This window comes from Mauremys mutica, chromosome 1, assembly GCF_020497125.1.
Source record: "Mauremys mutica isolate MM-2020 ecotype Southern chromosome 1, ASM2049712v1, whole genome shotgun sequence".
In the NCBI taxonomy this organism is placed as follows: domain Eukaryota; kingdom Metazoa; phylum Chordata; order Testudines; family Geoemydidae; genus Mauremys; species Mauremys mutica.
The window spans coordinates 232,971,072-232,998,696 of record NC_059072.1 but is presented as its reverse complement, the minus strand read 5'-3'; the positions used below and the strand labels follow the sequence as shown (position 1 = coordinate 232,998,696).

At 41.6% G+C, this 27,625-nt stretch overlaps 1 protein-coding gene across 7 annotated transcripts in view; it reads left to right on the top strand.

Moving 5' to 3' along the window:
* The window catches only part of TBL1X (transducin beta like 1 X-linked), a 339,461-nt gene that overhangs the window by 282,278 nt on the left and 29,558 nt on the right, over positions 1 to 27,625 (top strand). For 6 of the 7 annotated variants that reach the window (XM_044993779.1, XM_044993606.1, XM_044993855.1 and 3 more), the window contains 2 exons: positions 19,924 to 20,069; positions 26,608 to 26,869. In XM_044993779.1, the coding sequence (XP_044849714.1) occupies positions 19,924 to 20,069; positions 26,608 to 26,869 (408 nt within the window). Of the gene's footprint in view, positions 1 to 15,443; positions 15,537 to 19,923; positions 20,070 to 26,607; positions 26,870 to 27,625 lie in introns of all 7 variants that reach the window. The other variant, XM_044994026.1, reaches the window with a different exon arrangement.

Genomic DNA, 27,625 nt, shown 5'->3' with positions numbered 1-27,625 from the left:
TAAAGTTCAAAAAGTAGTTGTAAATATAGAATATTCATGCAATCGGGATTTTTCTGCTTAAGTTCCATAGGGATCTGTTCTTAGATCAATGTTGTTCAAGATCTTTATCAATGATCTGGAAGAAAAGATAAAATTTGCAGATGACCTGAAAATTGGTGAAGTGATAAATAAGGATGTGGTCAGGTCAGTTTTACACACTGATCTAGATCACTTGGTGAGGTGGGCTCATTTAAACAAAAGGTGTTTTAGTTTTAATACAGACAAATTCAAGGTTATACGTCTGAAACAAAGAATGTCGGTGTTCATGCTTCAAAGATGGGGACTGTATTCTGGAATACAGTGACACTGAAAAGAATTTCGGGGGCAAGGGAGATCACTAATGGAATGTGAGCTCCCAGTGTGATGCTGTAGCTAAGAAAGAGAACACAATTATTGGATGTATAAGCAGGGGAAGATCAAATAAGAGTGAGGGGGGGATATTACCACTGTATATGGCATATAGTGGCATTACTAGAATATTATGTTCCGTTCTGATGTCCAGACTTCCAAAAAAAAAATTAAAAATTACAAAGGGTTTAAAAGAGCTACAAAAATAATATGAGATCTGGAAAACATTCCTAATAGCGAGAAGTTTAAGATCCAAGCTCAGTCTTGATCCAAGAGAAGGGTGGTCACTGCCTACAAATATTTACATGGGGAAGAGATTTCTGATAATAGACAGCATTTTGATCTAGCACAGGGGTTCTCAAACTGGGGATCGAGACCCCTCAGGGGGTCGGGAGGTTATTATGGGGGGTCGCGAGCTGTCAGCCTCCACCCCAAACCCCACTTTGCCTCCAGAATTTATAATTGTGTTAAATGTATGAAAAACATGTTTTTATATGGGGGGGTCACACTCAGAGGCTTGCTATGTGAAAGGGGTCACCAGTACAAAAGTTTGAGAACCACTGATCTAGCAGAAACAGGCATAATGAAGCTAGAGAAATTCAGACTAGAAATAAGGTACAATTTTTTAATAGTGAGGATAATTAACCATTGGAACAATTTACCTGGGGATGTGGTATATTCTGTATCACTTGAAATCTTTAAATCAAGACTGGATATCTTTCTAAAAGATATGCAATAGCTCAAACAGAAGTTATGGTCTTGGTACAAATATCATTGGGTGAGGGTTATGGCATGTGTTATGCAGCAGGTTAGACTACATGATCATAATGGATCCCGTCTGACCATAAGATCTATGAATCTATTTCTCTACCTCACCCCATGGAATTCCAGGTAGGGTGATTAATCCTGAAACTCCTTCTTTTTCCCATAACCCTCCCATTTGTAGTAACCATAGTTGCATAGTGGGCCTATCACAGAGCGAGAGATAGAAGAGGCTATTAGACAGACAAAAGCAAACAGGGCACCAGGTGAAGATAGAATAACCGCAGAAATGCTAAAAGCCGACCTGAATATGAGTGCCAGGATTCTAAAGGAGCTATTCAACAAGGTGTGGGAAGAAGAGAAGGTACCTGAAGCATGGAAGAAAGGTATCATCGTGAAATTACCAAAGAAGGGTGATTTGTCTTTGTGTGGTAATTGGAGAGGTATAAACTTACTATCAGTGCTCGGGAAGGTTTTCTGCAGAGTTCTGTTGCAGAGAATAAGACAAGTAGTAGAAGAGATCCTGAGGGAAGAACAAACAGGATTTAGGAGTGGGAGAGGATGCGTTGATCAGATATTTGTACTACGTACGATAATGGAACAATCTCTTGAATGGAACTCGCCACTGTTCATTAATTATCTCGATTTCGAGAAGGCATTTGATAGTGTCCACCATCCATCTCTCTGGAATATCTTAAAAATATATGGATTCCCTTCTAAAGTGATTAACATCTTCAAAGATATGTATGCCGGCAATAAATGTTGTGTTCGCCATGAAGGACAGCAGAGCAAGTGGTTCCATGTGAGAATGGGAGTTAGACAAGGGTGCGTTATTTCGCCCATTCTATTTCTTGTGGTCATAGATTGGGTGATGCGGAAAGCCACTGAAGATAGGCCAAGAGGGATCGCATGGGGACCCTCTCGTCATATTGAAGACTGTGACTTTGCGGATGACATCGCCCTGATTTCAAGCTCTCAGACGGACCTCCAAGAGAAGACTGATAGTGTAGGTAGAGTAGCAAGGTGCGTAGGACTTAATATCCATGCCGGTAAGAGCAAAACAATGAAAGTAAAAACAGCCAGCTCGACGAAGACAGTGTTATGTGACGTAGAATTGGAGGAGGTGAACGACTTCAAATATCTTGGTAGTTACACATCGGCTGATGGCAATATTCAGAAGGAGATATCTACCAGAATCGGTCTTGCAGCAAATGCATTTTATAGACTTCAGAATATTTGGAGGTCAACCATCTTGCAAATGAAAACCAAGGTAGAGATCTACAGGTTGAACATCCGCTCTGTGTTGCTCTATGCGGCAGAAACATGGAGGACCAACAAGAAGATAGAAAGTCGGCTTCGGGGCTTTGAAGGAAGGTGTCTTAGGCGAATTCTTAACATACATTGGCCGCAGCGTATCACCAGTGTTGAAGTGAGCCGATTAACGGGCATCAACAATATAGTGGATGAAGCCAAACAACGAAGATGGAGGTGGCTGGGGCATGTGTTGAGAATGGATGCTGACAGACACCCTCGTATTGCCCTACGATGGACACCACAAGGAAGAAGGAGGAGAGGTAGACCATTGGGGACGTGGCGAAGGACCATTGAAGAGGAAATGAAAGGTATGGGAATGAAGTGGGATGAAATCTGCTGTCTCGCTCAAGAACAAAATGAATGGAGGAGAGTGGTTGGCGCCTTATGCTCCACAGGGAGTGAAGAAGAAGAAGAAGAATAGTTGCAACAGTCAATCCTTTGGCCTGGTGGATTAGCAAATATATGCAAAATGAGTCCATTTTGTAGATTATTATTGTTTATAATTTATACTTTGTATTATCAAACTGCTGAGGAGCCCGAGGACCATAATATCATTGTGTTAAGTGCAGTACAAACACAGAACGGAAGACCGTCCTTGCCCCAAAGAGCTTATCTTAGTATAAAAAGAAGAGACAACAGATGGACCTAGACAGATGGGGGAATAAAAGGAGACAATATTGGTCAGCATGATTGGCAGTAATATGAGCACACCAGTGGTCTAACCATTATCAGGATTTTGTAGGCATCATGGCAAAGGAGAATTTTGAAGTACGGTAATGAGTTAGTTATGCAGATATTTATGGGGAGCACCTTCCAAGCATGAGGGGCAGCATGAGAGAAAACACAAAGGGGTGCTTGCTTGAATATTAACAAGTCGGTGATGTAGGCTGGCATTGTTGGCCAATCAGAGGTGGGAGTCGACGTTGTGATAGTGAATGAGAGATGGTAGTGTAGCGGAGCTCTGACTTTGCTCCCGTGGGTCCTGCGCTTCTAGGCAGTTTATGCTAGCCTCAGTGGCTCACTGTGACCCTCCACGTAGCCCTTCTCTCTCTAGGGCCAGGGTTACAGTCTACTGAGGCCTTTTCATCATAGGCCAGCAAGGAGGTTGGTGAGAGAACTCCCACAGTCTCTGTTTGGCCTCCTGTCCTGACGGGCCTGACTTCCCCTCCCAGGAGATGTTCCTGTAGTGGTGGATTGGGGGGAACCCGGGCCCGCCCTCTACTCCGGGTTCCGGCCCAGGGACTCTAATGGTAGCAGTTGTTGGCAGCCAACCTTTCACTGCCAGAGTTGCTACATTTCCCTGGGCCACTTCCCCTCAGATCTCTTGCTTCTCCCTTCTTCACCCTTACCTTAGGGCTTCTTTAACAATGTTTGAGGGTGTCTTCAGTAACCAGCCCTTCAGCCGCACTTCCTCTCCTCTGGCTCCCTGGCTCCCCTGCCTGACTGGAGTGAGCCCTTTTTATAGTATCAGCAGGGCCTTAATTAGAGTCAGTTGGTCACATTAACTGAATGGCCTCACCTGACTCTTTACAGGTTAATTAGAGTCAGGTGTTCTCATTAGCCTGGAGCAGCCCCTGCTCTGGTCAGTCAGGGAACAGAAAACTGTTATTCCAGTGGCCAGTATATCTGCCTTCTGCTATTCTGCTGTACCCAACTGGCCTGGGTCTATCACAGTAGATAAGGTGGGGATAGGCCATGTAGGGTCTTGGCAGTGAAGACAAATAGCTTTTGTTCGATTCTATAGAGAAGGGGTAGCCATGGTCAAAGCAATGTTCTAGGAGAATGATCTTTGCAACTGCATTCTGAACAGATATGAGTGGGGCAAGGCCAGAAAAAAGGTCGTTTTAGTAATTGAGATATGAGATTATGAGAATCTGGACAATAACTTTGGCTGTGTGAATGGATATGAAAGGCTGTATCTTAGAGATGCTATGCCATTTATTTCTTCTCTTATAAATCTGAAAAACATATAGGTCTTATTTACCCTACAATTACAGTGTCAACCCTCCAATTCACTAGATCAGTGGTTCCCAAACTTGTTCCGCCACTTGTGCAGGGAAAGCCCCTGGTGGGCCAGGCCAGTATGTTTACCTGCCACGTCTGCAGGTTCAGCCAATCGCGGCTCCCAGTGGCCGTGGTTTGCTGCTTCAGGCCAATGGGAGGTGCTGGAAGTAGTGGCCAGTACATCCCTCGGCCCGCGCTGCTTCCAGAAGCTCCCATTGGCCTGGAGCAGAGAACCGCGGCCACTAGGAGCCGCGATCGGCCGAACCTGCGGACGCAGCAGGTAAACAAACCAGCAGAACAAGTTTGGGAACCATTGCACTAGATAGATGCCTTAAATATCTAACAGGCATTTGATAGTAGGTTTACCAAAAATTAAAAAATAAACTTCTGTGACTTGTAAAATTTCCCAGGAAATCACATTTTGACATTTCATTTCTTATTTGAAAGGAGGGGTTCTAAACATATAAAGTGCTTCTCTAGGGGCTGTCCTATCAATGTTGAATCTGTGAGATGGTTCATCAGTGGCATAATAGTGTTGTTATATGTTACTTATCTTTACCAGAAAACAAATTTATTAATAGGACCCTCAAATATTTGTCTTAAGCTTTTCATGGAATCCCTGTTTTTTTGTAATGTTTAATAGGTACCCCCTGTTTCCCAGAATGGACAGTGTCTGCTTAAGCTCTGTGTCACACAGATTCCAAAAATATTGAGCTACAGCTCTGCTCCCCTCCAGGTACCCAGTAGATTTCTAGTGCTTCCACACTCCTCCATTACTTTTTTCCCCAAGTGTAGCACTGTGTGTGTATTATACTCCCCCTAACCAGTAGACAATACTTCTGAGAACTGCACATGAGAATAAAAAGCTCAGGCCAAAATTTTCAGAACTCCAAGCTTCTAAATCCATACTTAGGCACCTGATTTTCAAAGGGTCTGGGCATCACTAGACCTGGTTGAGTTCACTGGGATTTGTGAGTACTCAGGACCTCAGAAAATTTGGTCACTTTATGTTTAGGTTCCTAAATACTAATTTAAGGGCTTCACTTTATGTGCCCGTGTGTGAAAATGGTGACCTTGCTTACTGAAGTTACAGAGACTTGCTATTAGTTTCTTCCAGAATGAAAGAGTTACAATACCACACAACCACTTAGAATCCAGAATATAGAGTTCCCACATGCTGCCATGACTGCCCAAAACAGAACAGATGATTATTTACATTCAGAAAGGACATCAGAACAATGCAATGAGAGACATGGGTTGTGATTAAAAGAATTCCAGTGACAAACTGAATGGTGAGGAGAAGTAGAAATTGAAAATCCAGGTGCATTGGTATATCTGAGACTTGCCTTAATTCTGTCTCTCATGTTTAATCTAAATACTCTAAACTGAAACAAGCCTTCAGATATGAGCGACAAATCCATACTTGGCACAAATGCAGCAAAATAAGACTTTTTTTGTCCCTACAGCCCAGTCACTTGTCACTTACAATTTCTTAAAACTGTTTCAAAATTAATAATTTTTATTTATTGATTTGTGTTCCTCTTCTGGCTTCTAATGCTCTTTTCTGATGTTCCTTCACTTCAGTTTGTTCCAGAATATGATTTTGCTGCCCTAACATTACCTCCCTATCTATCTCTGGCTTATACTGCTTAAAAAACAAACAAAAATCATAGCAGCTGCCTGGCAGCGACTGTCATAGTTAAGGTTGCATAACAGTTTCCATTCTTACACTCATAGCTTTCTGAAACTTTTCCCTTTCACCTTGAAGTTTTCCATGCTTTGTCTGCCCAAAGGTTGATACCAGACTCTTCAGAGTGCAATCAGTATCTACCACGGCATCCAACTTGATGACGGGATAGAAACATTCACTGAATGATTTTGCTAAAATGATCAGCAGTGAAATTGTTAGGTGCTGATGTTTGAATATTTACCATTCAACTTCAGAATAGTTATTCGCTCCTCCTCAACAAAGGTGGATGGGGCAGCTTGTGTTTTATAGCTGTTATAAATTTTCTGTTCGGAAACTCAAGAAAACAGCAATGTGCTGTTGTGTGTTTGGCTCATGTTAGAGAGAGGTTTTTTTTTTAAGGGCTAGGAATTTCTCTGTTATTTAAAGCTTAGACTGAGGCAAAAGTTATGCAATAAAAGGGGATTTTGCAGAATCATAGAAACTGCAAGGCCCTGTTATTAGTTTAAACTTGTATATGTGGGAGAAAGGCTCCTTCCTGTAAACCTTCTAAGGTGAACTAGAGGGGCACACTTCCCCCTATGGAGTTCCTACGGTGCATGAGAATATTTTCTTTACAGATCTCATAAAGTTAATGGAACAGGGAGTTCTAATGTTGTCAATTTAAATAGTTCAAGATTATAGTATATCTCTGTGCTCCTTACAATTTCTTGAAAGCCAGCAGAACTTCAAAGTCTTGGAGAGGGAAGTACCTTTTTTTTTTTTTAAATGTTCTTTTAATTGTTTTTTAAACTTTGACATTATATGCAAAAATTAAATGTTATGGTTGAACAGCTAAGACCTTGAAAGTTAGGAAATACTTAAAGGTAGATTAATACTCTGTCCCCTTTGAGTTTATATCATATGACACAATCTTACATTACATGACCACATACAGTTTCTCAAATAAAAGAACATACATTTTTTCTGTATGCTTAGGTACATATTTATAGCATTTAGAGTGCTGTGAGCTGCTGTGTATACCACAGAGTTTGTATTTTTTATGAAAAGTGCATATTTACTCAAAATACTTCAGATGAAGCATAGCATAGAATAATAATAAAAAATATTGGTGTATGTAGGTCAGCTACATTTGTTTCATGGTTACCTGCCTCATCCTTTGCAAATCAGGAAGACTGTGCTGCAAGTTGAACAGGAAATATTGAGTGTATGGGTTTTGACAAAATTATTAAAGTCCACACCTTGAAGAATAATTTGTTATATAAGAAGCATAAGTCAGTCAAGGTACTGGACCACTGTGACAACAAAAATAGTGCACTGTTCTCATACTTATGAAGTCTGATGATCATGATTATCTTCAAAGACCTTTTAAAGAGCCTCTCTATAAATATGCTTTTAAACAATGTCACTCAAGTGCTGCTGAATTTACCTGGTGCATGTACAAAGCTCACATCAGCTGCTACATTTCAACATGTACTAGTCACGTCTTTTGAAGCCTCCAAGTTACAATGAAAAGGACAAGAGAGCTCAGTAGAAAAGAACATATTGTTTTCAGTCACTTAGGCCTTGTCTACACACAAAAGTCATACCATTTTAACTATGCCAGTATAGTTACAGCAGTACAACCTCCCTAGCATGGGCTCAGTTATATCATTATAAATGTGCTTATATAGCTTATTCCATCTTTTTGTTCTGTGTTGTACAATGCGTAACCTATTTATGGTCCATTGACTAGGTCTCCTTGGCACTGCAGTAATGCAAATAGATAATTATATAATAATTAATAAATAAACCAGTATATCTGTGCCCATACTAGGGGTTATGCTGTGTTTATTATTTTGGTAAAACAATACACCTCTAACTGACTGCTATATCAGTACAAAAACTGTGTTTAGACCAGAACTAAACTGCTCTGTGCCTCAGTTTCCCCACCTGTAAACTGAGGGTAATAATACTTGCCCTGCCTCGCATGGGGTGTTGAGGTTTCGTTCATTAATATTTATAAAGCACGCTGAAGTCCTCTGGTTGAAGGCACTGCAAAAATGTTGAATAGCTTCTATTTTATTTGATCAAAGCATGAGATAAGGGTGCAGAACTAGATAAAGGTGGAGAGTGGGCAAGGAGTTAGTTGCTAATTCTGAGTATCTGGACAACAAGAATGAGATGGTGAATCCAACTTTTCAAGTGTTAAAACTAGCCTTCATGGCAATGTGAAGTCAATTTTTAGTTGTGATTTAGCAGCGAGCTCGTCTGTGGGCGAACAGGCTTATTTACATGATGTCTCATTTTCCAGTGGCCCAACCCACTCAGTGAAAAGAGAATTGCTTCTGCAGATGAGCCAAATTTCTGATGAATAGGCGGCTCGATGTAGAGCCAAGATTTGTGAACTTCCAGGGGTTATTTCAGATGCACAGAGCCCTTAGTGTTCTTAGTACAGATGTTATATCTGTAATATTGGAAAACAATGCTTGAGAAATTGAACAAAATCAGCATTAGTTCAAATAGGTACGTCTCTCAATAACTGACCTGATTATTTAAAGAGAAACTGTCAAGTGGATTTTTATAAATTGGCTAATTAAAAAGAAATATTTTCTGTTAGATTATGCTTTATATAGTCTTTTTTTAACTCATCTGAAAACATTGAGAAGCCTTCCCCTCTCCCGCTCCTTTGCTTCTATTATCTTTTTTATAACTAAGGGAAACTGGCTGTATAGTACATTGGGGACCGTGAAACTGGCTGTATTCAAAGTATTGTCAAAAATACATAGTTAAAAATGAAAGACTTTCAACTTTTTTTTTCCCTTCAAATATAGTAATCTTGGGCATTACTTGTAATAGTAGCAGTGCAAATTTTTCAGACAGAAATTTGATTTTTTCAGTTGATGGCCCTTTTAAATGAAGAGTTCTTCATCATTACACTGCCTGATAAATTTTGATGTTCTAGTGTCTCATAGCACATCACATAGCCCTTACAGATGTATTTTCATTCCAACTTATAGCTTATTTATTTAACTAATGGGAAATAAACATTATTTCTCAGTTTAGAACTTCATTACTATCCATAATTCCTCACTCTGCTTGCCACCGTCTTTATTCACTCTGAAAATATGAAATACATTTAAAAGATCCAGAAGTGCAAGCTCATTTCACTTATGATCAAAATCAAAATCAGGTTTGGATCCAGATTAAAGTCAGGTTTGGATCCAGATGTGAAAGGGTTTGGTCTAAACATGCAATTTTTCTCTAATGCATTTTGCCAACCTCTTGTAGATAAAAAGGAATTTGGCTTTTATGCTGACAGCACCTTTATGTCACATGAAATAATGTGAGAATCATGATCACAGTGTGCACTTTTTTCATAGGCTGACAACATAGGGAGGCAGTATATCAATAGTCCTGTTATGAAATCCAAACCCCACATTTAACAAAACAAAGGACAATTTTTTTTGTCTATAGATACAGAAGTTTGGTCATTCCTTGTTCTGGTTAAGTTTTCAAAGGAAACTAATCAACTGTATGCCCATGGTATTTTGTATGCATTAGGGTGAAAAATAATCAACATTATGTATGTAAACTGTGTTACTTAAAATGGTAATGGTAATAATTGGAGACATACCAATCTCCTAGAACTGGAAGGGACCTTGAAAGGTCATCGAGTCCAGCCCCCTGCCTTCACTAGCAGGACCAATTTTTGCCCCAGATCCCTAAGTGGCCTCCTCAAGGATTGAACTCACAACCCTGGGTTTAGCAGGCCAGTGCTCAAACCACTGAGCTATCCCTCCCCCCAAATATGTTCCCAAATATTTATTTCTTATGCACAAATGCCCATATGAGTAAATACATGTTTTGCAAATTTTGAAAACTTGTCCCACTGCATGTCTTTCACTCTTATCCATTTTGCATCAGGAAGGCATATTAAAATGTAGTGTAAGGAAAGCAATTCAGAATTTAGCAAGTTCTGGTAAAGGAAAAGAAATACACTGAGTATCCTGTTCTTCTGCCATTCGCAAAGCCCTACTTAGTCAGTATTTCCTTCTGAATCATTTCACAGATTTACAAACTTGGCTGTTTTAAATTCTCTTTGGCCTGTGTCTTGGCATACAGTGTCAGATCTGAGCATGTGTGGTCATTTTTAAGACAGAAGAACACAAACGATTGTACTCTTTTTTCAGATGTGCTTTTTGACCCATAATTCCAAGCAAGTTTATAGACGTTTTTAAATTAGACTTTGTAAATTATTAGTCTGTAATAAAGATGTATCTATTGTGCTGTATTGAATAAATTATTGACGTGAGACATTTTAGAAAGACTTGCTGAATAAATGAGGGCTTGGCTACACTTACAAATTTGCAGCGCTGCAGCAGGGTGTGAAAACACACCCTCTCCAGCGCTGCAAATTGCGGCGCTGCAAAGCGCCAGTGTGGTCAAAGCCCCAGCGCTGGGAGCGCGGCTCCCAGCGCTGTCCGTTATTCCCCACAGGGAGGTAGAGTACGGACAGCGCTGGGAGAGCTCTCTCCCAGAGCTGGTGCTTTGACTACACTTAGCGCTTCAAAGCACTACCGCGGCAGCGCTTTGAAGTGCTAAGTGTAGCCACAGCCTAAAAGGGTTTACTGAATATCATAGGCGTGGGGGGAATTGCAGTATCAATTTTGGGAAAAAGTTTTAGATCAGGCCTATGCTTGAAAGGTTTTGCCAGCATAGGTATATTATACCAGCAAGGTGGATGCAGCTCACACTTGCAATAATGCACATTTGCCAGTATATCTTATTCCAGTATATCTTATTCCAGTATATCTTAATAATGCACAGTTTTGCCAGTATAACTACATCTATAGTAGGGGCTTTTGCTGGCACAACTGTGTTGGTCACAAGTCACACCTCACCACACCTCTGCTATGCCAGCAAATGTTTGTAGTGTAGATCTGACCTTGCTATCTTGGGAACTGAAAAGTCCATGGTGACCATCTGTAGAAACCATCTCAGTATTGAAAGCCTTGCTTGCTCATTAGTGAGTGTCAACAGCAATGTCCTTTTCACTGCTGCTTGCAGGTGGTTATTGTAACTGACGGAAGAACACAGCTTAGAGCAAAACCTGCTAAATATGATCTCCCTTGCCTAAAAATGAGTCTTGAAATGATACACATCCTCTCCTTTGACCTTTGGTTCAGAGGACAGGTCTGGAAGATGATGATATTATTAATGTGGTTGATTTCTTTGGAGTGGCCGTCGGAGAAGATTGGAAATCTTGCTGATTTGCATAAATAGTTACATTAAAATGCCAGATCAGTGTTGACATTTAATTACAGATTGTCAGGCTAATTTATATAGCGTGATTAAAAGATAGAATTATTTCAAGCTTTATTTTTAAAACAAAACAAAAAAATCTCTTTCCATTTTCCTTGTCCTGCCTCCTCCCTGTATCATATTTCTCAAATAGATTTAAATGGTAAAAGCCAAAGACTGCTCATCAAAAGATCATTTCCAAGTTTTATTAATCTTTTCCAACATATTTTCCTGCTTCACAAAGACAATCCCTGCCCAAAGCATTCTTTGGCACATCATAAAATAATTTGGGGTTGCAGAGTTTCACTCTGAATTCTTGGCAGATGCTGAGCAGGTCAGATATCCAAGGAAAAGGGTGTAACTTTTAATATTTGTGAATAATTGCTTCTACAAAACTTAGTAGGCAACCATGCACACTGTAATTTTGGCAGCTGACATAAACTACAGCGTAGGATCCTTTCTTTATATTTCCCAGGGACTATGAAAGAACTTGTAATACAGGACCCATTTCCCAGGGTTCTGGAAATCATTTTAATGGTTCAGTAACCCTAATCTTAATACAAATGTGCAGGCCCTATTGTTCAGCTGATTTTCTAAAAATATATTTTGACTGCAGTTCTTATTTTAAATTGCTAATGGGTGTCCTTGTTAAGTCCTTTATGTAATCACTAAGGTAAGTCTTCAAAAATAAGCAGGCGCTGCTGAAAAAGAGAGAGGCACTCTAGGACATATTACCCAGAATGAAAAAAGCTCAACTTGGAGAAAAATCGGAGTCTGCTGTGAATAATAAACAAGATGCGGTTTAGGATATGTGCCCACCTTTAAACTGTCTGCATTAAAACAGTGGCTGCAGTGGCTCGAGGCAGCAGAATGATATTAACCGTATGTAAATAATCTCTTAGAGATACCAGGGTTCCACTTGTGATGCCACCAATTTACTCATACTCAGCTCTGAAGGAAAGTATATTCAATGACTCCATAATTGCACTGTGATAAATAGAGATTTAATCAAAATCAAAACTACAGTTCTGCTTGTAAATGTCATTGATAATACAACATATGACTGGGTCAGGGAAAAAGAGCGAATAACTATCGGCTGGCAGTTCGGTCACTCTTCTGGGGAACATCCGACTTCAAAGACCTGCTCCAGTGGAACAGCTTCACCAGGGCAGATGAAGAGAGATTCGCCCCACAATAGCCTGGGAGGGCACTGCCTTGGGAGAGGGAAGACCTGGCCTCAAGTCCCTTCTCCAGAGCAGGAATTCCAACCCTAGTCTCTCCCATCCCAAGTGAGTGTCCTAACCACTGGGCATGCCTTCTCCAGCTGTTTTGTGAATCTAGTGCTTTAAAAATACCTGGAAGCAAAATGTCTTGGGTCAAAGGACAGGTTTTGTTTAACCCCCAAATTGACTTTTTCAATTCACTGGCATTTTTGGAATTTCCAGTTCAAACTAAACTGACTTTTTAAAAATAAAAATCGGAACTGCCAACAAACCGAAAAATCACTTATTTGGCCAGCTCTGATTACAAACCCTGGCTTGTACTTTGCAAATAAGTAGTTGATATACCTGCTTTTCACCTCCCTGCCCCAGTAACCCTTCAAAATACTTATTTTCATCCTCATTTGTGTATGCTTCTAATTAGTTATTCTTTCAGTGCCTCCCCCTGACCCCATTTGTGGTAGCAAGACTCTTATTTATTTCTAAGCATCCCACATCACACCATTCTTCCTTCCCTTCCTTCCTCTGAGATGTAACTCCCAAGACCCAGATGTCAAACTGTGGAAGATATTTTTCCAGAAGTTGCATCTGGGCCCTTGGCAGGCTCCGCAAGCGGTTGTGCTGGCAGCTTTGGAGTTACTCAGGGTTTGGGGACATGGTTAAGCTGCAGATGGGACTGTGTGGGATGTCTTGTCCTTCTGAATGCCACTTTCTTTCGATTCACTTGTAATTCTACAGAATGCCTCTACTTGATACATCTAAATCCTTCGTGAGATTTGCACATAGGCCTATTTATGGACATAAAGACGGCTCTTTTACCCCCTCATACCCAGATATTTTTTTTCTGCAGCCTGTGGTACTAGCCAACTTCCTAATACACATTCCACTCTTGCACAATTTTTTACAACAGTTAAATTCACAGTCTTGGTGCCAGTGCTTATGCTGCTTTAAAAAAATATTCATGCACTCAGAATCCCCAAATTGCCAGGAACATGCAAACCAGAGTCATTTTAAAACCAGAGTTATTTTAAAACCATTTTGTAACCTTGCTCTTTTTTGTATCCCCTACCTGTCAAATAGCTTTTAAGGGAATAAATATGCTATCTGGGAGAAAAGGAATGAAGAAATGGGATGAGGGTTCAGTGAAAAAGTATGGTCTCAATAAATAAATATTTTTTTAAATCTTGGTTATCTTTACTATGATTAGAGCTGGTTAAACCCAACTAAAAGACCATGGCAAATATTCATTTATATTCCAAGTGGCTGCTCAGTTTGACAGAGTTCGTTCTTCCCCTTTCCCATCCCCATTATTAACAAATGTAACAAATCCAGGTGGTCTGTATAGGATGAACCCAGGACTTCTGAATCTAAAAGCATCAGCCTTTACTGTTTCAGCTAAAGGACTAGGATCACTGTGCAAAAGCAGGAACAGCCACACAAATCTCCATATGAAGAACCACCTTGTTAGTATGAGTTATATAAACATTTGTGAGAATGGGTTTTTATTCCCAAATGTTTGTATGAAGAGCGGTCATTCTCCAAACACCTGGGATTTGGTCTGTCACAAAAATATTCAGTAGAAATGATGCACAGTTTTGTGGTCATAATTCCTTGTTCCCCATGTCATTCAGTCAGAGAGCAGTAACAGTGCTGAGGTGACAAATCACACGTGAATAATTAAAATGAACAGTTTGCAAAAAACCTAGAGGCTAAAACTTGTTTTTATAAGCTATTTGAAAATTGTGGTAAATAAATTTAGCCTGCTCTGGAGGAGCTCACAAACAGAAACAAGAACTAAACTAAGCAAATAATTCAGCCAGTTCTAACCAGGATCCCCACAATGGCCTGTGATGCTTCAGAAGCTACTGCTTCCAAAGAGAAGTTGTCATCCTGTACACCCATCCAAGTGCAGCAGAATGTACAATAGCTGTTGTAAAAGCAGCAAAGAGTTCGACGAAGTGGGTATTAACCCACGAAAGCTCATGCTCCAATACGTCTGTTAGTCTATAAGGTGCCACGGGACTCTTTGCTGCTTTTACAGATCCAGATTAACACGGCTACCCCTCTGATACTTGATAATAGCTATTGTAGTGTAAGATAGTAAGTCACACAAGACCGCTATTTACAGAGTTAAAGGAGTCAGAAAAAGAAAGGCGCTCTTAATATATGTCAGCTACTTGAATTTATGATTGCTAGACCAGCTAGGACAGATAATACTCAAAAACACCTCATTTGTATGTTTATAAGTAAAAATCTTACCTCACATTTCAGCTGAGACCTAAATCCACAGAAGAGAGGGAATTCTCACTTAGATTGCCATGGCAGCATAACTCTCTCCCACAATTGTGTCTGTGTTTTGGAAAGTTTGCGAGGTGTATTACAGGCAATTTAAGATGACAAGATCTTTTCCCCCAAAAGCTTGCAACGTGGACAGATTACAGACGAAGAACAGAATTGTGTTTATTAAAAAGGCAATAGCTAATTGACATACCCGATCCCTTTAATATCACATACAAAAACTGTTTTAAGAAGTACCATATTCAATGGGAAAATGTATAACCAATTGAGAGGAAAATTCGTGTTTATCTCACTTTCTGCGAATGAAGCAAAATGCCTAAAACATGAATTTTGTGCAGTTGTCAGATATATTTTTGGTGTGAATTAGGCAATATGCATTGTTTCAAAGTAGCCCTTAAATTAACATTTTTAGAGTTTTTTTTAAATTCTGTTTCCATTGCATTCATTCTAAGCCCATTATCTTGTCCTCCATCAAATCCTTTTTCAAGGCCCAGTTCTTCCATGATTCCTACAAGACATCACCTAACTAATAATGGCTATATTAAGGAGCTGCCATGTAGACCTGCTGTGTTTTTTAAAAGGTATATAATGTATGTATAATTACACATATTTTGATTGTTTACCTTTTCTCCTCTTTCCACAATATGGCAAAAACAAATTAAAAGAGTTGGACAACACTCCCATGGGTCCATTTTCTGGAAGCAAACAATAATAGCAAAATAATTAATTGGAATGTGTCACTCACAGATGACAAGCGAGTTCAACTGGGAGAAGGAGGCAGAAAGGAACTAGTGTGTGGCATTATATTCCCCCTCTCCCTCCATTTGATTATTCTTACCTCTTTATGAATAGTCACTACCTCAGAGGGTCCACAATCTCTTGCTATGTGTCTGTGTAGTAATTAACACAACTTGGTCCCAATTCCTTGTTGGTACAAGATAACAAATTAATAATAATTTATGGAATAATGTGGAATTACTGCAATGATGAAAATTAAATCCAGCACTTGTCTACACAGGGACACTCAGGAAAACTAATCAAATGAATGAAAAGTGTGAATTTTAAGTGGTTTAGTTAAAGTGCATTAAACCCTGTGTGGACACTCTCAGGTCTGGTTTACACTACAGAGTTAGGTTGGTGCAAGGCAGCTTTATGTCGACCTAACTATAGAAGTGTCTACACTTAAATTTTGCTCCTTACGATATAAATGTCCTGCTGTGCCGACTTCTGAACTCCACCTCCATGAGCAGTGAGGACGTGCACCACTGATACAAGGAGCAAACTATAGTCATGCACATGCGATGTAGTTACTGTGGCAGCTGTATGCTGATGCAAGTTAGGTCGGCTTAATTTTGTAATGTAGACATGGCCTCATTCAGAATTTAAGTGGCCTTAATTTGGTTTAGTTTTATTTCAATTAAGCTAAACCAAATTAAGGCTACTTATGAGTATGTCCACAGGGGTTTAATGCAGTTTAACTAATCCACTTTAAATTCACACCTTTAGTTAATTTGGATTGATTTTCCAGAGTATCACTATGTAGCTAAGCACGCAGATTCAACAACTTTTCTCTCCCAGTTTATTCAGTACTGTGACAGTGTGTCTGGTTTCAGTTGATTACAAATTCACATTGTCCCCATCATATCATATCTACCATTTGCAGAGCACATTCTGTCTCTGCTCTCCCCCTCCCCAACTGCCTCAACAGTCTGCATACAGTCATCAGAGGGGGTGGTGTTCCAGTTTCTTGGCATTTAGCTCCTTAATGTGGGTTTCTGAACCTTAGAAGAGGGGCCAAATTGACTCGACGTAACATGACCATTTAAATAGCTAACCTTTGAAACTTGCCTTTGTTTAATGGAGATCTTCTCTGTGTATGTCTGAAATATAGAGAGAGACAAGACTACTATGTAATACTGTACACAGACATCAAAGAGATCTGATGACATCTGGTAACCATAAAAGCAAAGCTCAAGTGATTTACGGTGTCATTGGAACCCTGACGTGTGTGCAGCTTCATTCAGTTTTCCTGTTGTGAGAGTTATACTTCAAAAGCATACACTGTATAAAATGTCCATTTCCCTGTTGATTTTATAAAATGTTTCTGGAGAAGTACAGGAAACTAGGAGAGAATTTTTTTCTTCTTTTTTAAAACATACGGTTTAATTTCAAGACTGTTCTAAAAGGGATTATGACATAAGATATTGTCCATTCAGCCAACCTTTGTTTGATAAACTCCTTGATTTTCACACTACAGTCTTATTTGTTAAAAGGTTAGGAAAGCTGTCTTGATTCTTTAATATGGCTGATGCTCAAAAGATTGAATATTGCTTTTTCAATGATGCCCTAGCTATGACTGTTTTGTTTTGTTGTCTGGCGGTTGCTTTTGTAATGATATGTTATTTAAACATCTGCAGAGATGCTATACATTTATATAAGCTAGAAGCCAAACATCTGTTTTTAAATCCATGTTTCAAGTCCCTTCCCCTGCCTAATATTTTCAGGATGTAAAATGAAAACCTTGAAGCTGTGTGTATTAATGTGACTTCTGCATGCTGAATAAGTGCATTTTCATGTTTGAGCAGGTGATGATGAGTTAGCAGCCTTCAGTGATGTGTCATGTCCCTCAGTATTGAGCAAGGTGATTAGCTGCAGGCCCAAATTATAGCCTACAGTCTGCTGGCCCAAGATATACCCTTCAGCCTGCCAACAGGCAACGGAGAAGGGGATGCAATAACAGGTGTAAAAGTGTAGTTAAAATGAAACCTAGTGTACGTCTACACTAGTAGCTTTACATCTGTTGCTGCAGTGGTTGGTGGTTTGGAGTTTTAATGCTACCAGTCCTTTGATTTAGCCGGAGACCACTTACAAAATCCTTACCTGTCAGGATCACAGAGTAACTTCGGTGTGAACTTTAATGCTTTCTGTCCCACAGTTTAGTCACCCGATTACTCTCCATTTATGAGTGCATGAGTAGATTGGCCATGAAATCAATGACACCATTCTAAAAAGAGCAGACATTAAAAAATAATGTTATAATGTGCACAAATTTAAAATAAAGTAGGACCTATTTGGGTAATATTGGATAGTCACACACCATAGATATGGAGATTTCAGTGTTAAGTGACTCTGTTCTGAGACCAGGGCTCTGAACTGACACACTCCAGCACAGGTTAACTGTGTTCACTTTATTATTATTTATTTACTTATTTTTGCACCAGCCAGAAATGTGCTTTACACAGTTGACAGAACAAATAAGAAAAAGTCCTTGCCCTGCAGAGCTTACAATCTAATCTGATAGGTGGTCAGGCAGCAAATAAACAAAAGAAGGCAGGACAGAGTAGCAAAGGACCAGGGTGATATAAATAAGATCACTCAGTTCTGTGCTTTACTTCACCCATTATTCTTTTTCAGAACTAAGCTTGTAGCCAGAGCTGAACCTCTTCAGCATACACGTTGACACCCAAAAGGGACAGGGAGCATGGGGCAACATGTGGAGACAGTGGCAGATGTCAAGATGAAGGGGAAGGGAAGACAAGTAACAGAATGGGGGTGGGGGGGAAGGCGAGGAACTTTAAAAAGAAAATATTTCAATTTCAGTGCGGGGGTGTCTGAGGGAGCTGGGGAGATTGTATTTCTGAGTTTCTTTTTGCTACTGATCCAACTAACTGGGATCATAGTTGTTTGGATTGGTTGCCAAAATAATCTTTCAAAGAGAGAGAGAAAGAGCATCCCTCCTGAAATTCTGGAATAACTCCATAGTCCCCTCCCGCTCCCCACACATAGTTAGACAGAACATTGATATGGGGGGAAATCCCTTAACGGACAAAACTGTAAATTAAACCACTGTTGACAGGGGGAAGAGGTGTAGATATATATAACGGAAGTATTTTCATTTGAGAGCTGCTGTTCTCTTCTCCCACTCGTCTAGTCGGCAGAGAGTGTGAGGGTTTTCCTGTTTGAGACATGGCAATCGTGGTTTCCTCAAGGCTTTTAATGTTAGATTAATGCTCTGGAGACAATGCAGTGATAAATGGGTTCCTACAGTTATATCTACATCCTGTTCTCCCTTCCCCCTCCCGCGTGTCCACTCACATGCACAGTCCAGATACTTTTCCAAGTTGTAATGCTTGTTCTTGCACAAAGCAACAGTTCTGACTAGTTTCCCCTAGTGATTAAACTGCAGCTCCTTCTTTCAAAGTTTATCCACTAAATCCTTTAATTTGAGATGCAGAGTGCTTTATTATCAGCGGTTTCCTAGGAAGATGACAAAAATGAAATGGGGACAAGAAAGGCTTATGGTTAAACAAGGAGTGGTGCCAGTGAATTGGCTTGTCATCTGTGATGTGATACATTCCAATTCATTATTTTTGCTATTACTGTTCACTTCCAGAAAATAGATCCATGAGAGTGGCCTCCGTCTTTTTGTTGTTGTTTCATAGTATAGTGACTAAGCTCTGCGTGTCAGATTATAGTCAGTAATCAGAGCTGTGGGCAGAGAATTGGGTATTTCTTATCTTCTGCAAGAGAAGGGCTCCCCTGTGTGAGCTGCAAGTATGCCTTGGCCAAATGCAACCTGTGCAATGATAAAGATTTAAGTATTTGGCTTTGGAAAAGCTTGATACTAAATTAGAGAGGCAACAGACAATTCGAGTCAAGTTTTTAGTAGCTGCACTTGCCACCAGCATGAGTTGTTTTAATAGGTATATTTTTTACTTGAACACTGATCATGAAGACTTTTCATTTCTGTATAAATTTTGTTTACAAATTAAATGTTGGAGAGGAGGGGAAGAAGAAACAGTAAGATGGCTCTGTTAACCTAACTGACCCAATGCAATCAAACTGTATTTTTCCATTTGTGTTTCAGTGCCTTTCACAGTTTAAAACAGTATGTTTTTAGATTGAAAAGGGTGCCTGTCATGTTGATGAGTTCAGATTTCATATCATGGCTTCCTTTCTTGCTTTCAGGTTTTTCCCATTCGGCCTTTACATTTGGTATCGAAAGCCACATTAGTCAGTCCAACATCAATGGAACACTAGTGCCACCTGCTGCCCTCATCTCTATTCTTCAGAAAGGCCTGCAGTATGTGGAGGCTGAGATCAGCATCAATGAAGTAAGTACACTCATTGCCGCAAGCAGGAAGTGCACTTTTGCAATTTACAAACGTGCTAGAAGGTGGCATATGAAATCACACATTTTTGGTTGAACTTAACAGGTCAGATGAACATGAGACAGCTTCTGAGGTGTCTGGAGATTAGCTTCATTTCATTTCCCCCCACAGAAGCACCTGAAAAGGCTCTCAGATACTTCCCATTTGCAATTATAGCTTGGCGGATGGATTTTTTTGATGGTACTGGTGCCTACGTAAGGAAGTTAAATACACAGGGAGCCTTATGGTGCATAAGAAAATATATGTCCTTTAAAAAAAATGTTTCTGTTTTCAAAACCACAAGCATTCAGTGGGGAAAGTCTGCACTGTATCTTAAAACTTCGATTGTATACTCTGTTAGTAGAGAGGACTACCAGCAAGTGCTAGGGGCCTGATCCAAAACCCATTGAAGTCAATGGAAAGATTCCCATTGATTTCAATGGGCTTTTGGATCAAGCCCTAGAAAAGACACATGTGGCCAAATGGTGTGACTGAGCAAGGCAAAAGAATCAAAACATTCCTGAGTTCTAATCCTGACTCTGCTGTTGAATCCATCAAGCTGCAAGCTCCCAACAAGGTGGACTGTTCAGAGAAGCAAAGGGACTACACAGGAAAGTCCAGTAGTTCTGCCCTGCCTAACTTAAGAACATGGTGCCACAGCAAAAGGAAATGAGACAAGCCAGGTCTTACTATATTACACGATACACACGTATACTTTTAAGTAAACAAGATCTTGATTCTAGATAAATAATGATTTCCCATGTGCACATTCACTCTCCCACCCCATGCACCTTGAGTAGTCATGGAAAAATACATTATAATATCCAAGCTAATAAATATATTTTAAAAACAGGGATGGGAACATTTTTACCTCTGTCAGGTAATACGTGGGTGGTGGGAATCTTTAACATATATATAATATATATTAATTCATTTGAAAGCTATCATTTCTTTTGACTGTAAAATATTTGTGCCTGAGCAGCAGGGGTGAGAACAAAAGGACAGGGGGAAAGAGGGTGAGGAAGAGCTTGTATTCTATACAGTGCCGGCTCCAGGCACCAGACGAGAAAGCACGTGCCTGGGGCGGCACATTGTAAGGGGCGGCATTCCGGCCAATCTTGGGGCGGCCAGCCCAGCCCTGCAGGGACACAGACCCTGGCCCGGGAGGGAGCAGTAACTAGCGATTCCCGCCGCTCATTGTGCCGCCGGGCTCCCCGGGACGCACCACTCCCCGCCGCCTGCACCGGCCTCCGCCTCCCGCGCTGCTCTGAGCCTGGCCTGGCCGAGCCACCTTTAAAAGAGCGGCTGAGCTACCACCTCCTGCTGCCCCTGGGCACCGGAAGGAGGGGGAGGGTTCTGCGGCGGCCCGGCGGGCAGCAGAGGGAGGGAGGGTTCTGCGGCGGCCCGGCGGGCAGCGGAGGGGGGGCCCCACTGATCCTGGCGCCGTTTGCACCGTGACGAGCCCCGCTACAATGCCAGCCCCGCGCGGAGGTCGCAGACCCCAGCCAGCGCTGCCTGTGTCGGCCCCCTCGGAGCCTGCCCGGCTGGGAGAGAGACCCCAAGGCCGGAGCGGGGAGCCCCTTTCGCCCGGCTGCGAGTGGGCTGCAGCGCCTGGCTGCCCTTCACCCCCCTGCGAGCCGCCTTGACCGCCCTCCACGAGCTCTCGGCGGCTGCTCCGGCAGTCCGGCCGCCTTTTTTTTTTTTTTTTTTTTTTCCCCCCTGGGGCGGCAAAAAAGCTGCAGCCGGCCCTGATTCTATAATATAATGGTTGTAGCTCACTCATTTTTAGAGGTCAAATGTTATGTTTATTTTACTCTCTCAACAGAACCAGCAATATTTAGCAGTTATCTTTTTTGGGTTTTTTTTAATATAAAAGGCAATGGTATTTGAGATTAATGCCAAATTACACATTGATGCATTTGTAATAATGAAACCCCCGTAGGGATTTGTTTTGGTTTTCTGCCACTTAACATTTTGCAATTGTTTGCAATAACAGCTGCAAAACATGTTGCAGTTGGATCTAGGTAGGTGGACCCTGGCGCCTATGGGCATCACCATTGACAGTTTGGCCTCTGTGCTAATGCAAGAGTCATTCCAAGTGGATCTTATCCCGGATCACAGCCCAAATAGGGAAAATGCTCTAAAAATATGTACACTGTCACAAGATTTATGGCGCTTTTATACTTTTTTTAAAACACTGATAATCACATTTTTGTATGCTTCACTGTGTTTTAACTTACTCAGACTGAAAACGCTGATTATGAATTTACTTGTCCAATTGTGCTATTTAATTTATTTAATAATTTTATCTCCAATTTCATGTCCCTTAATACAATTGTGCTTTATAATTGCAAATATAATTTTTCCACCTTTATTTTAATGAATTGTTCTTGCACTTCATACTTAAACACTCACACAAAGACACCGAATTCTGAAATGATCAATAGTAGACAAAACTTGGAGGGAATTGGAAGCATTTCTTTGCCAATTATGCTGTTCAAAGAAGGTTGGAGCTAGACCTAAAAGGCCTCAGCATTTACTTTCAAGCCAGCAATGATCACCTATTTTTGCTGGTGGTTGTTTTACAGAGAGGGAGCTTACAATCTAAAAAGGCAACACAAGCAAAAAGTAATAAGAAAGCAAACAATATGCACCTTCTCTAATGTGTGGTGGGAAGAAATGTCTCCTTCCCAAGCCAGCATGCCTCCTCTACCGTTTTGTGCCTGCCAAGGATACCCGTGCACTATGGTGAATCCTCAGCTCCTTGCCTGTTACAGCTTTCAAGTCCCTTGTCTCCATTCTGGCACAAAATTAGGGACAAGGATCTGATTCTAAAATTCTGTGTACAGTAACTGGCCCGAGTTTTATATTCCAACTTCATTTTTTATGCCTGCAATTATGCTAGACATATATTTCTAAGTATCCAACTACATCAGCAAGTATTTAGTACGTTCTTAGACATCTACAGTAATGACCATTATTGTGCCCACAATATTCTGCGTGCAGAAACAGAGGCCTTGTTAAGACTGTGGTGCTCTTAGCACTGTGGGGTCCTAGCCAATTGGAGCAGGGAGAGAGGGGGGAGGGTGCTTGGGCTGAGAGCTGCTTGTGGAGCCTCCTGGCCCCCCTCACCTAGGACCCGGACCTGCTGGCTGTTTCCAGGGCACGTGCAGCACGGTGCCAGGACAGGAAGGCAGCCTGCCTTAGCCCCCCGCTGCACCACTGACTGGGAGCTGCCCAAGGCAAGCCCATGCCCCAACCCCCTGCGTCAGCCCTGAGCCCCCCTCCCCAAACCCAGAGCACCCTCCTGCACCACAAACCCCTCATCCCCAGCCCCACCTCAGAGCCTGCACCTCCAGCCCAGAGCCCCCCTCCCACACCTTGAATCCCTCATCCCCAGCCCCACCCCCGGAGCCCTCACCCTCTCCTGCACCCCTACTCCCAGCCCAGAGCCCCCTCCTGCACCCTGAACCCCTAATTTCTAACGCCATCCCATAGCCTGCAACCCAGTTAGAGCTCTCTCCTGCTCCCACACCCCAACCCTCTGCCCCAGCCCAGTGAAAGTGAGTGAGGGTGGGGGGAAGCGAGCCACTGAGGGAGGAGGAATGTAGTGAGTGGGGGGGGGGCGGGGCCTCAGGGAAAGTGTGGGGCTAGGGTATTTGGTTTTGTGCAACTACAAAATTGGCAACCCTACTTAACACAGATCCTCCACAATGAACGTCAATGGGAGCTTTGCCATTGCCTTCAATAAATATAGAATCAAACCCTATGTGCCTTCAGTTAAAAGTTTCATATGCCACGTGTCACAATTCAAAGAAGCTGCACCTGTATTTCCCCTCAGTGGTCCAGCAAGGGCACCCATTCTCAGGCTTCCGGCTCCCCAGCTATTGCCTCTCGTGGCTGGAGACCCAAATCTCACTCCCTTCTGACAGGAATTTCCAGGCTGCACAGTTCCCTGCCTTCACGGTCCCAGCATGGACAGGTTACCCAAGGACACCCACCTTTTTCTCTTCAGAGTCTGATAGTGATTGTGAGCAGATATAAGTACTACAAAAGATATAGCTAAGCAAGCCTATTTTATTCTGAAGGTAAAAAGCACTTCAGAGAAAACATTTTAAAACCAGTAAAAGAACCTGCATGCATGCTAATGAGCTTACCAGGAACCTACGCCTTCATATGGATTCTGGCAGGATAAGTCCTTCAATCCTCCCACCCTAGGCATTACCTTGGGGTTACAAATTCATAACAGCTTCAGCTCAGGAAAAGCACCCTGTCTTATTGGGCCTCAGTACGCCAAGTCCTTCCAACCTTCCCTAAGGATTGGGGCCTTCAGTGGACCAGAAATCTTGTTCTTTTGCTGGATCAGGAAAAAGGCCCCGAGTCAGTTTAAACTCAGGTTATTTATCCAAAAGTCTCTTCTTTGTCTGTTGGTCTCTGGAAAATCTGGTTTGAACTAGTATGCATGTCTTGCAGAGCGAGGGGGATGACAAAGGCTGAAAATGATAGTTCCAACAAGTTCATACTAGCCAGCCAAATGCTTATCTTTAGATTTCAATTTTTAATTTGTTGTGGTACTGGGAGGTGGGAGAAGGGGTATTATAAAGTGAGAATTGTTTCCCAGCTACTTCATTTTACCACCTCCCCACCCAATCTCTAACCATGTATATTGCCATTTTAGAAATCTGCTGCTGCTGGGTCACATCTATTTCCAAGAGTCAAACTGGGATAGCTTGCACCCTTGCTTTCATATTTAAAAAAATTAAATCTACCACTTGTGGTCATGAAGATAAACCTTCAAAATGGGAGCCAAATGTTTACTGATGTAATGATGTTTATCCCTGAGTCTGCAGGGAGCCCAAAACAATAGCTCAGAGAAGTGTGAACTTTTCCATTAATCTCAGTGGTGCATTATCCCTGAAGTCTAATTATGAAAATATAATTGCCAACATTAACTATTTCACTATTTATCAAAATGCACAGAGAATTTACACACCCTCTCAATTTGACCCTTGTCTGTGTCTCTACATAGCCCTTGATCCTTTTATTTTGGAATATAAAATCAAGGGAAAAAATTCTAGCAAGATTTAGATAATTAAGCTTTGCATAACTCTGTTTTCTTTTATAAATTCAAATACTTATGTGCCTGAATTTACATACCCTCTCAACCAATTATCCATTCACATTCGGTATTTCTACGTAAGAGAGAGAGCTCCGGTGTTCTGACTTTTTGGTCATATCCAAGTCCTGTAACCTCACAGTACTCAAAGACTCATAGACTTAAGGTCAGAAGGGACCATTATGATTGTCTAGTCCGAGGATAGGCAACCTATGGCACGGGTGCCGAAAGCGGCACACAAGCTGATTTTCAGTGGCACTCACACTGCCCAGGTCCTGGCCACCAGCCGGGGGGCTCTGCATTTTAATTTAATTTTAAATTAAGCTTCTTAAGCATTTTAAAAACCTTATTTACTTTACATACAACAATAGTTTAGTTATATATTATAGACTTATAGAAAGATACCTTCTAAAAACATTAAAATGTATTACTGGCACGCAGAACCTGAAATCAAAGTGAATAAATAAAGACTCGGCACAGCACTTCTGAAAGGTTGCTGACCCCTGGTAGTCTGACCTCCTGCACAATGCAGGCCACAGAATCTCACCCACCCACTCCTGTAACAAACCCCTAACCTATGTTTGAGTTATTGAAGTCCTCAAATCATGGTTTAAAGATGTCCAGGTACAGAGAATCCTCCAGCAAGTGACCCACGCCCCACACTGCAGAGAAAGGCGAAAAATCTCCAGGGCCTCTGCCCATCTTCCCTGGAGGAAAATTCCTTCCCGACCCCAAATATGTTGATCAGTTAAACCCTGAACATGTGGGCAAGACTCACCAGCCAGCACCCAGGAAAGAATTCTCTGTAGTAACTCAGATCCTATCCTATCTAACATCCCATCACAGACCATTGGGCATATGGTCTGCTAATAATCAAAGATCAATTAATTGCCAAAATTAGGCAATCCCATCATACCATCCCCTCCATAAACTTATCAAGCTTAGTCTTGAAGCCAGATATGTCTTTTGCCCCCACTACTCCCCTTGGAAGGCTGTTCCAGAACTTCACTCCTCTAATGGTTAGAAACCTTCGTCTAATTTCAAGTCTAAACTTCCTAGTGTCCAGTTTATATCCATTTGTTCTTGTGTCCACATTGGTACTAAGCTTCAATAATTCCTCTCCCTCCCTGATATTTATCCCTCTAATATATTTATAGAGAGCAATCATATCTCCCCTCAGCCTTCTTTTGGTTAGGCTAAACAAGCCGAGCTCTTTGAGTCTCCTTTCATAAGACAGGTTTTCCTTTCCTCGGATCATCCTAGTAGCCCTTCTCTGTACCTGTTCCGTATGTCTGGTTTCTCTTTGATGTTCCCCTCTCTACAGACCTTTCTCCACTGGGGAGATACTAAGCCTGAAATTTCCCCCCTGTTTGTTTTGTTCCCCAGGATGGTACAGTATTTGATGGCAGGCCCATAGAGTCACTGTCTCTGATCGACGCTGTGATGCCTGATGTGGTACAGACCAGGCAACAGGCGTTCAGAGAGAAACTAGCTCAGCAACAAGCCAGTGCGGCAGCGGCAGCAACGGCAGCAGCAGCAGCCGCAACAGCGACGACGGCAGCAACCACGACAGTTGTTTCCCAGCACAACACACCAAAGAATGGAGAAGCCACTGTGAACGGAGAGGAGAATGGGGCACATGCAATAAGTAAGCAGAAACACGGCGCCCGTTGTCTGGTGTTCAGGTAGACTTTGGTTAGAATAATGCTCTTGCAGCAGCATGATGTTCACCCGACAGTTGTAATAGGACACAACTGTGACAGCGTCGTTCCAGAAAACTATTAAAGCATGGGCATAGTCAGAATGGTTACTATGTAAACCTTACATATCAGAGGTATGTGCTACAGTGCTGGCATAGTCAGTGTTTTGTTGTCTCCCTGTACAAGACTAAACAAGCTTTACCGAACTGCAAACTCAGCAAGGCATCAGAAAATGAAGCGGTGTGCGCCTTCTGCTTTGAGCAGAGTGCCAAAGCTTTGCCCACATTACCAGCTAGCCAGGTGCCTTGAGGCTGCACCCAGTTAAGATCAATGAAACAGAGTGTGGCTTCCCTGGTTAGATTTCCAAAGCTATATAGGGGATTTAGCAGCTTCCATTGGCTAAATCCCTTAGTCGGGTGTAAGTCTCTCAAGCCCCAACTTTAGTATGGAGGTGTGGCCTGAAGAGACTACAGATCCTCTCATGCCACCTCCCTCTTGGTCTGAGAAGAGAGCACATTATTGTATTAGAAATGAGGCAAGCCACAAAAGTCGCATCATATTTCTCTGCAGTCTGCGTTTGGTCTCTGAGCCACAGTTTGTCCATTCTCAGCTTTCTCGCAGCATAACCATTGCAGTGATTTTAAACTGAGGGAGTTTCACTAACATTTGTAGCCTTTTCTTGGGGCACCCAGGAAGCAGTCATA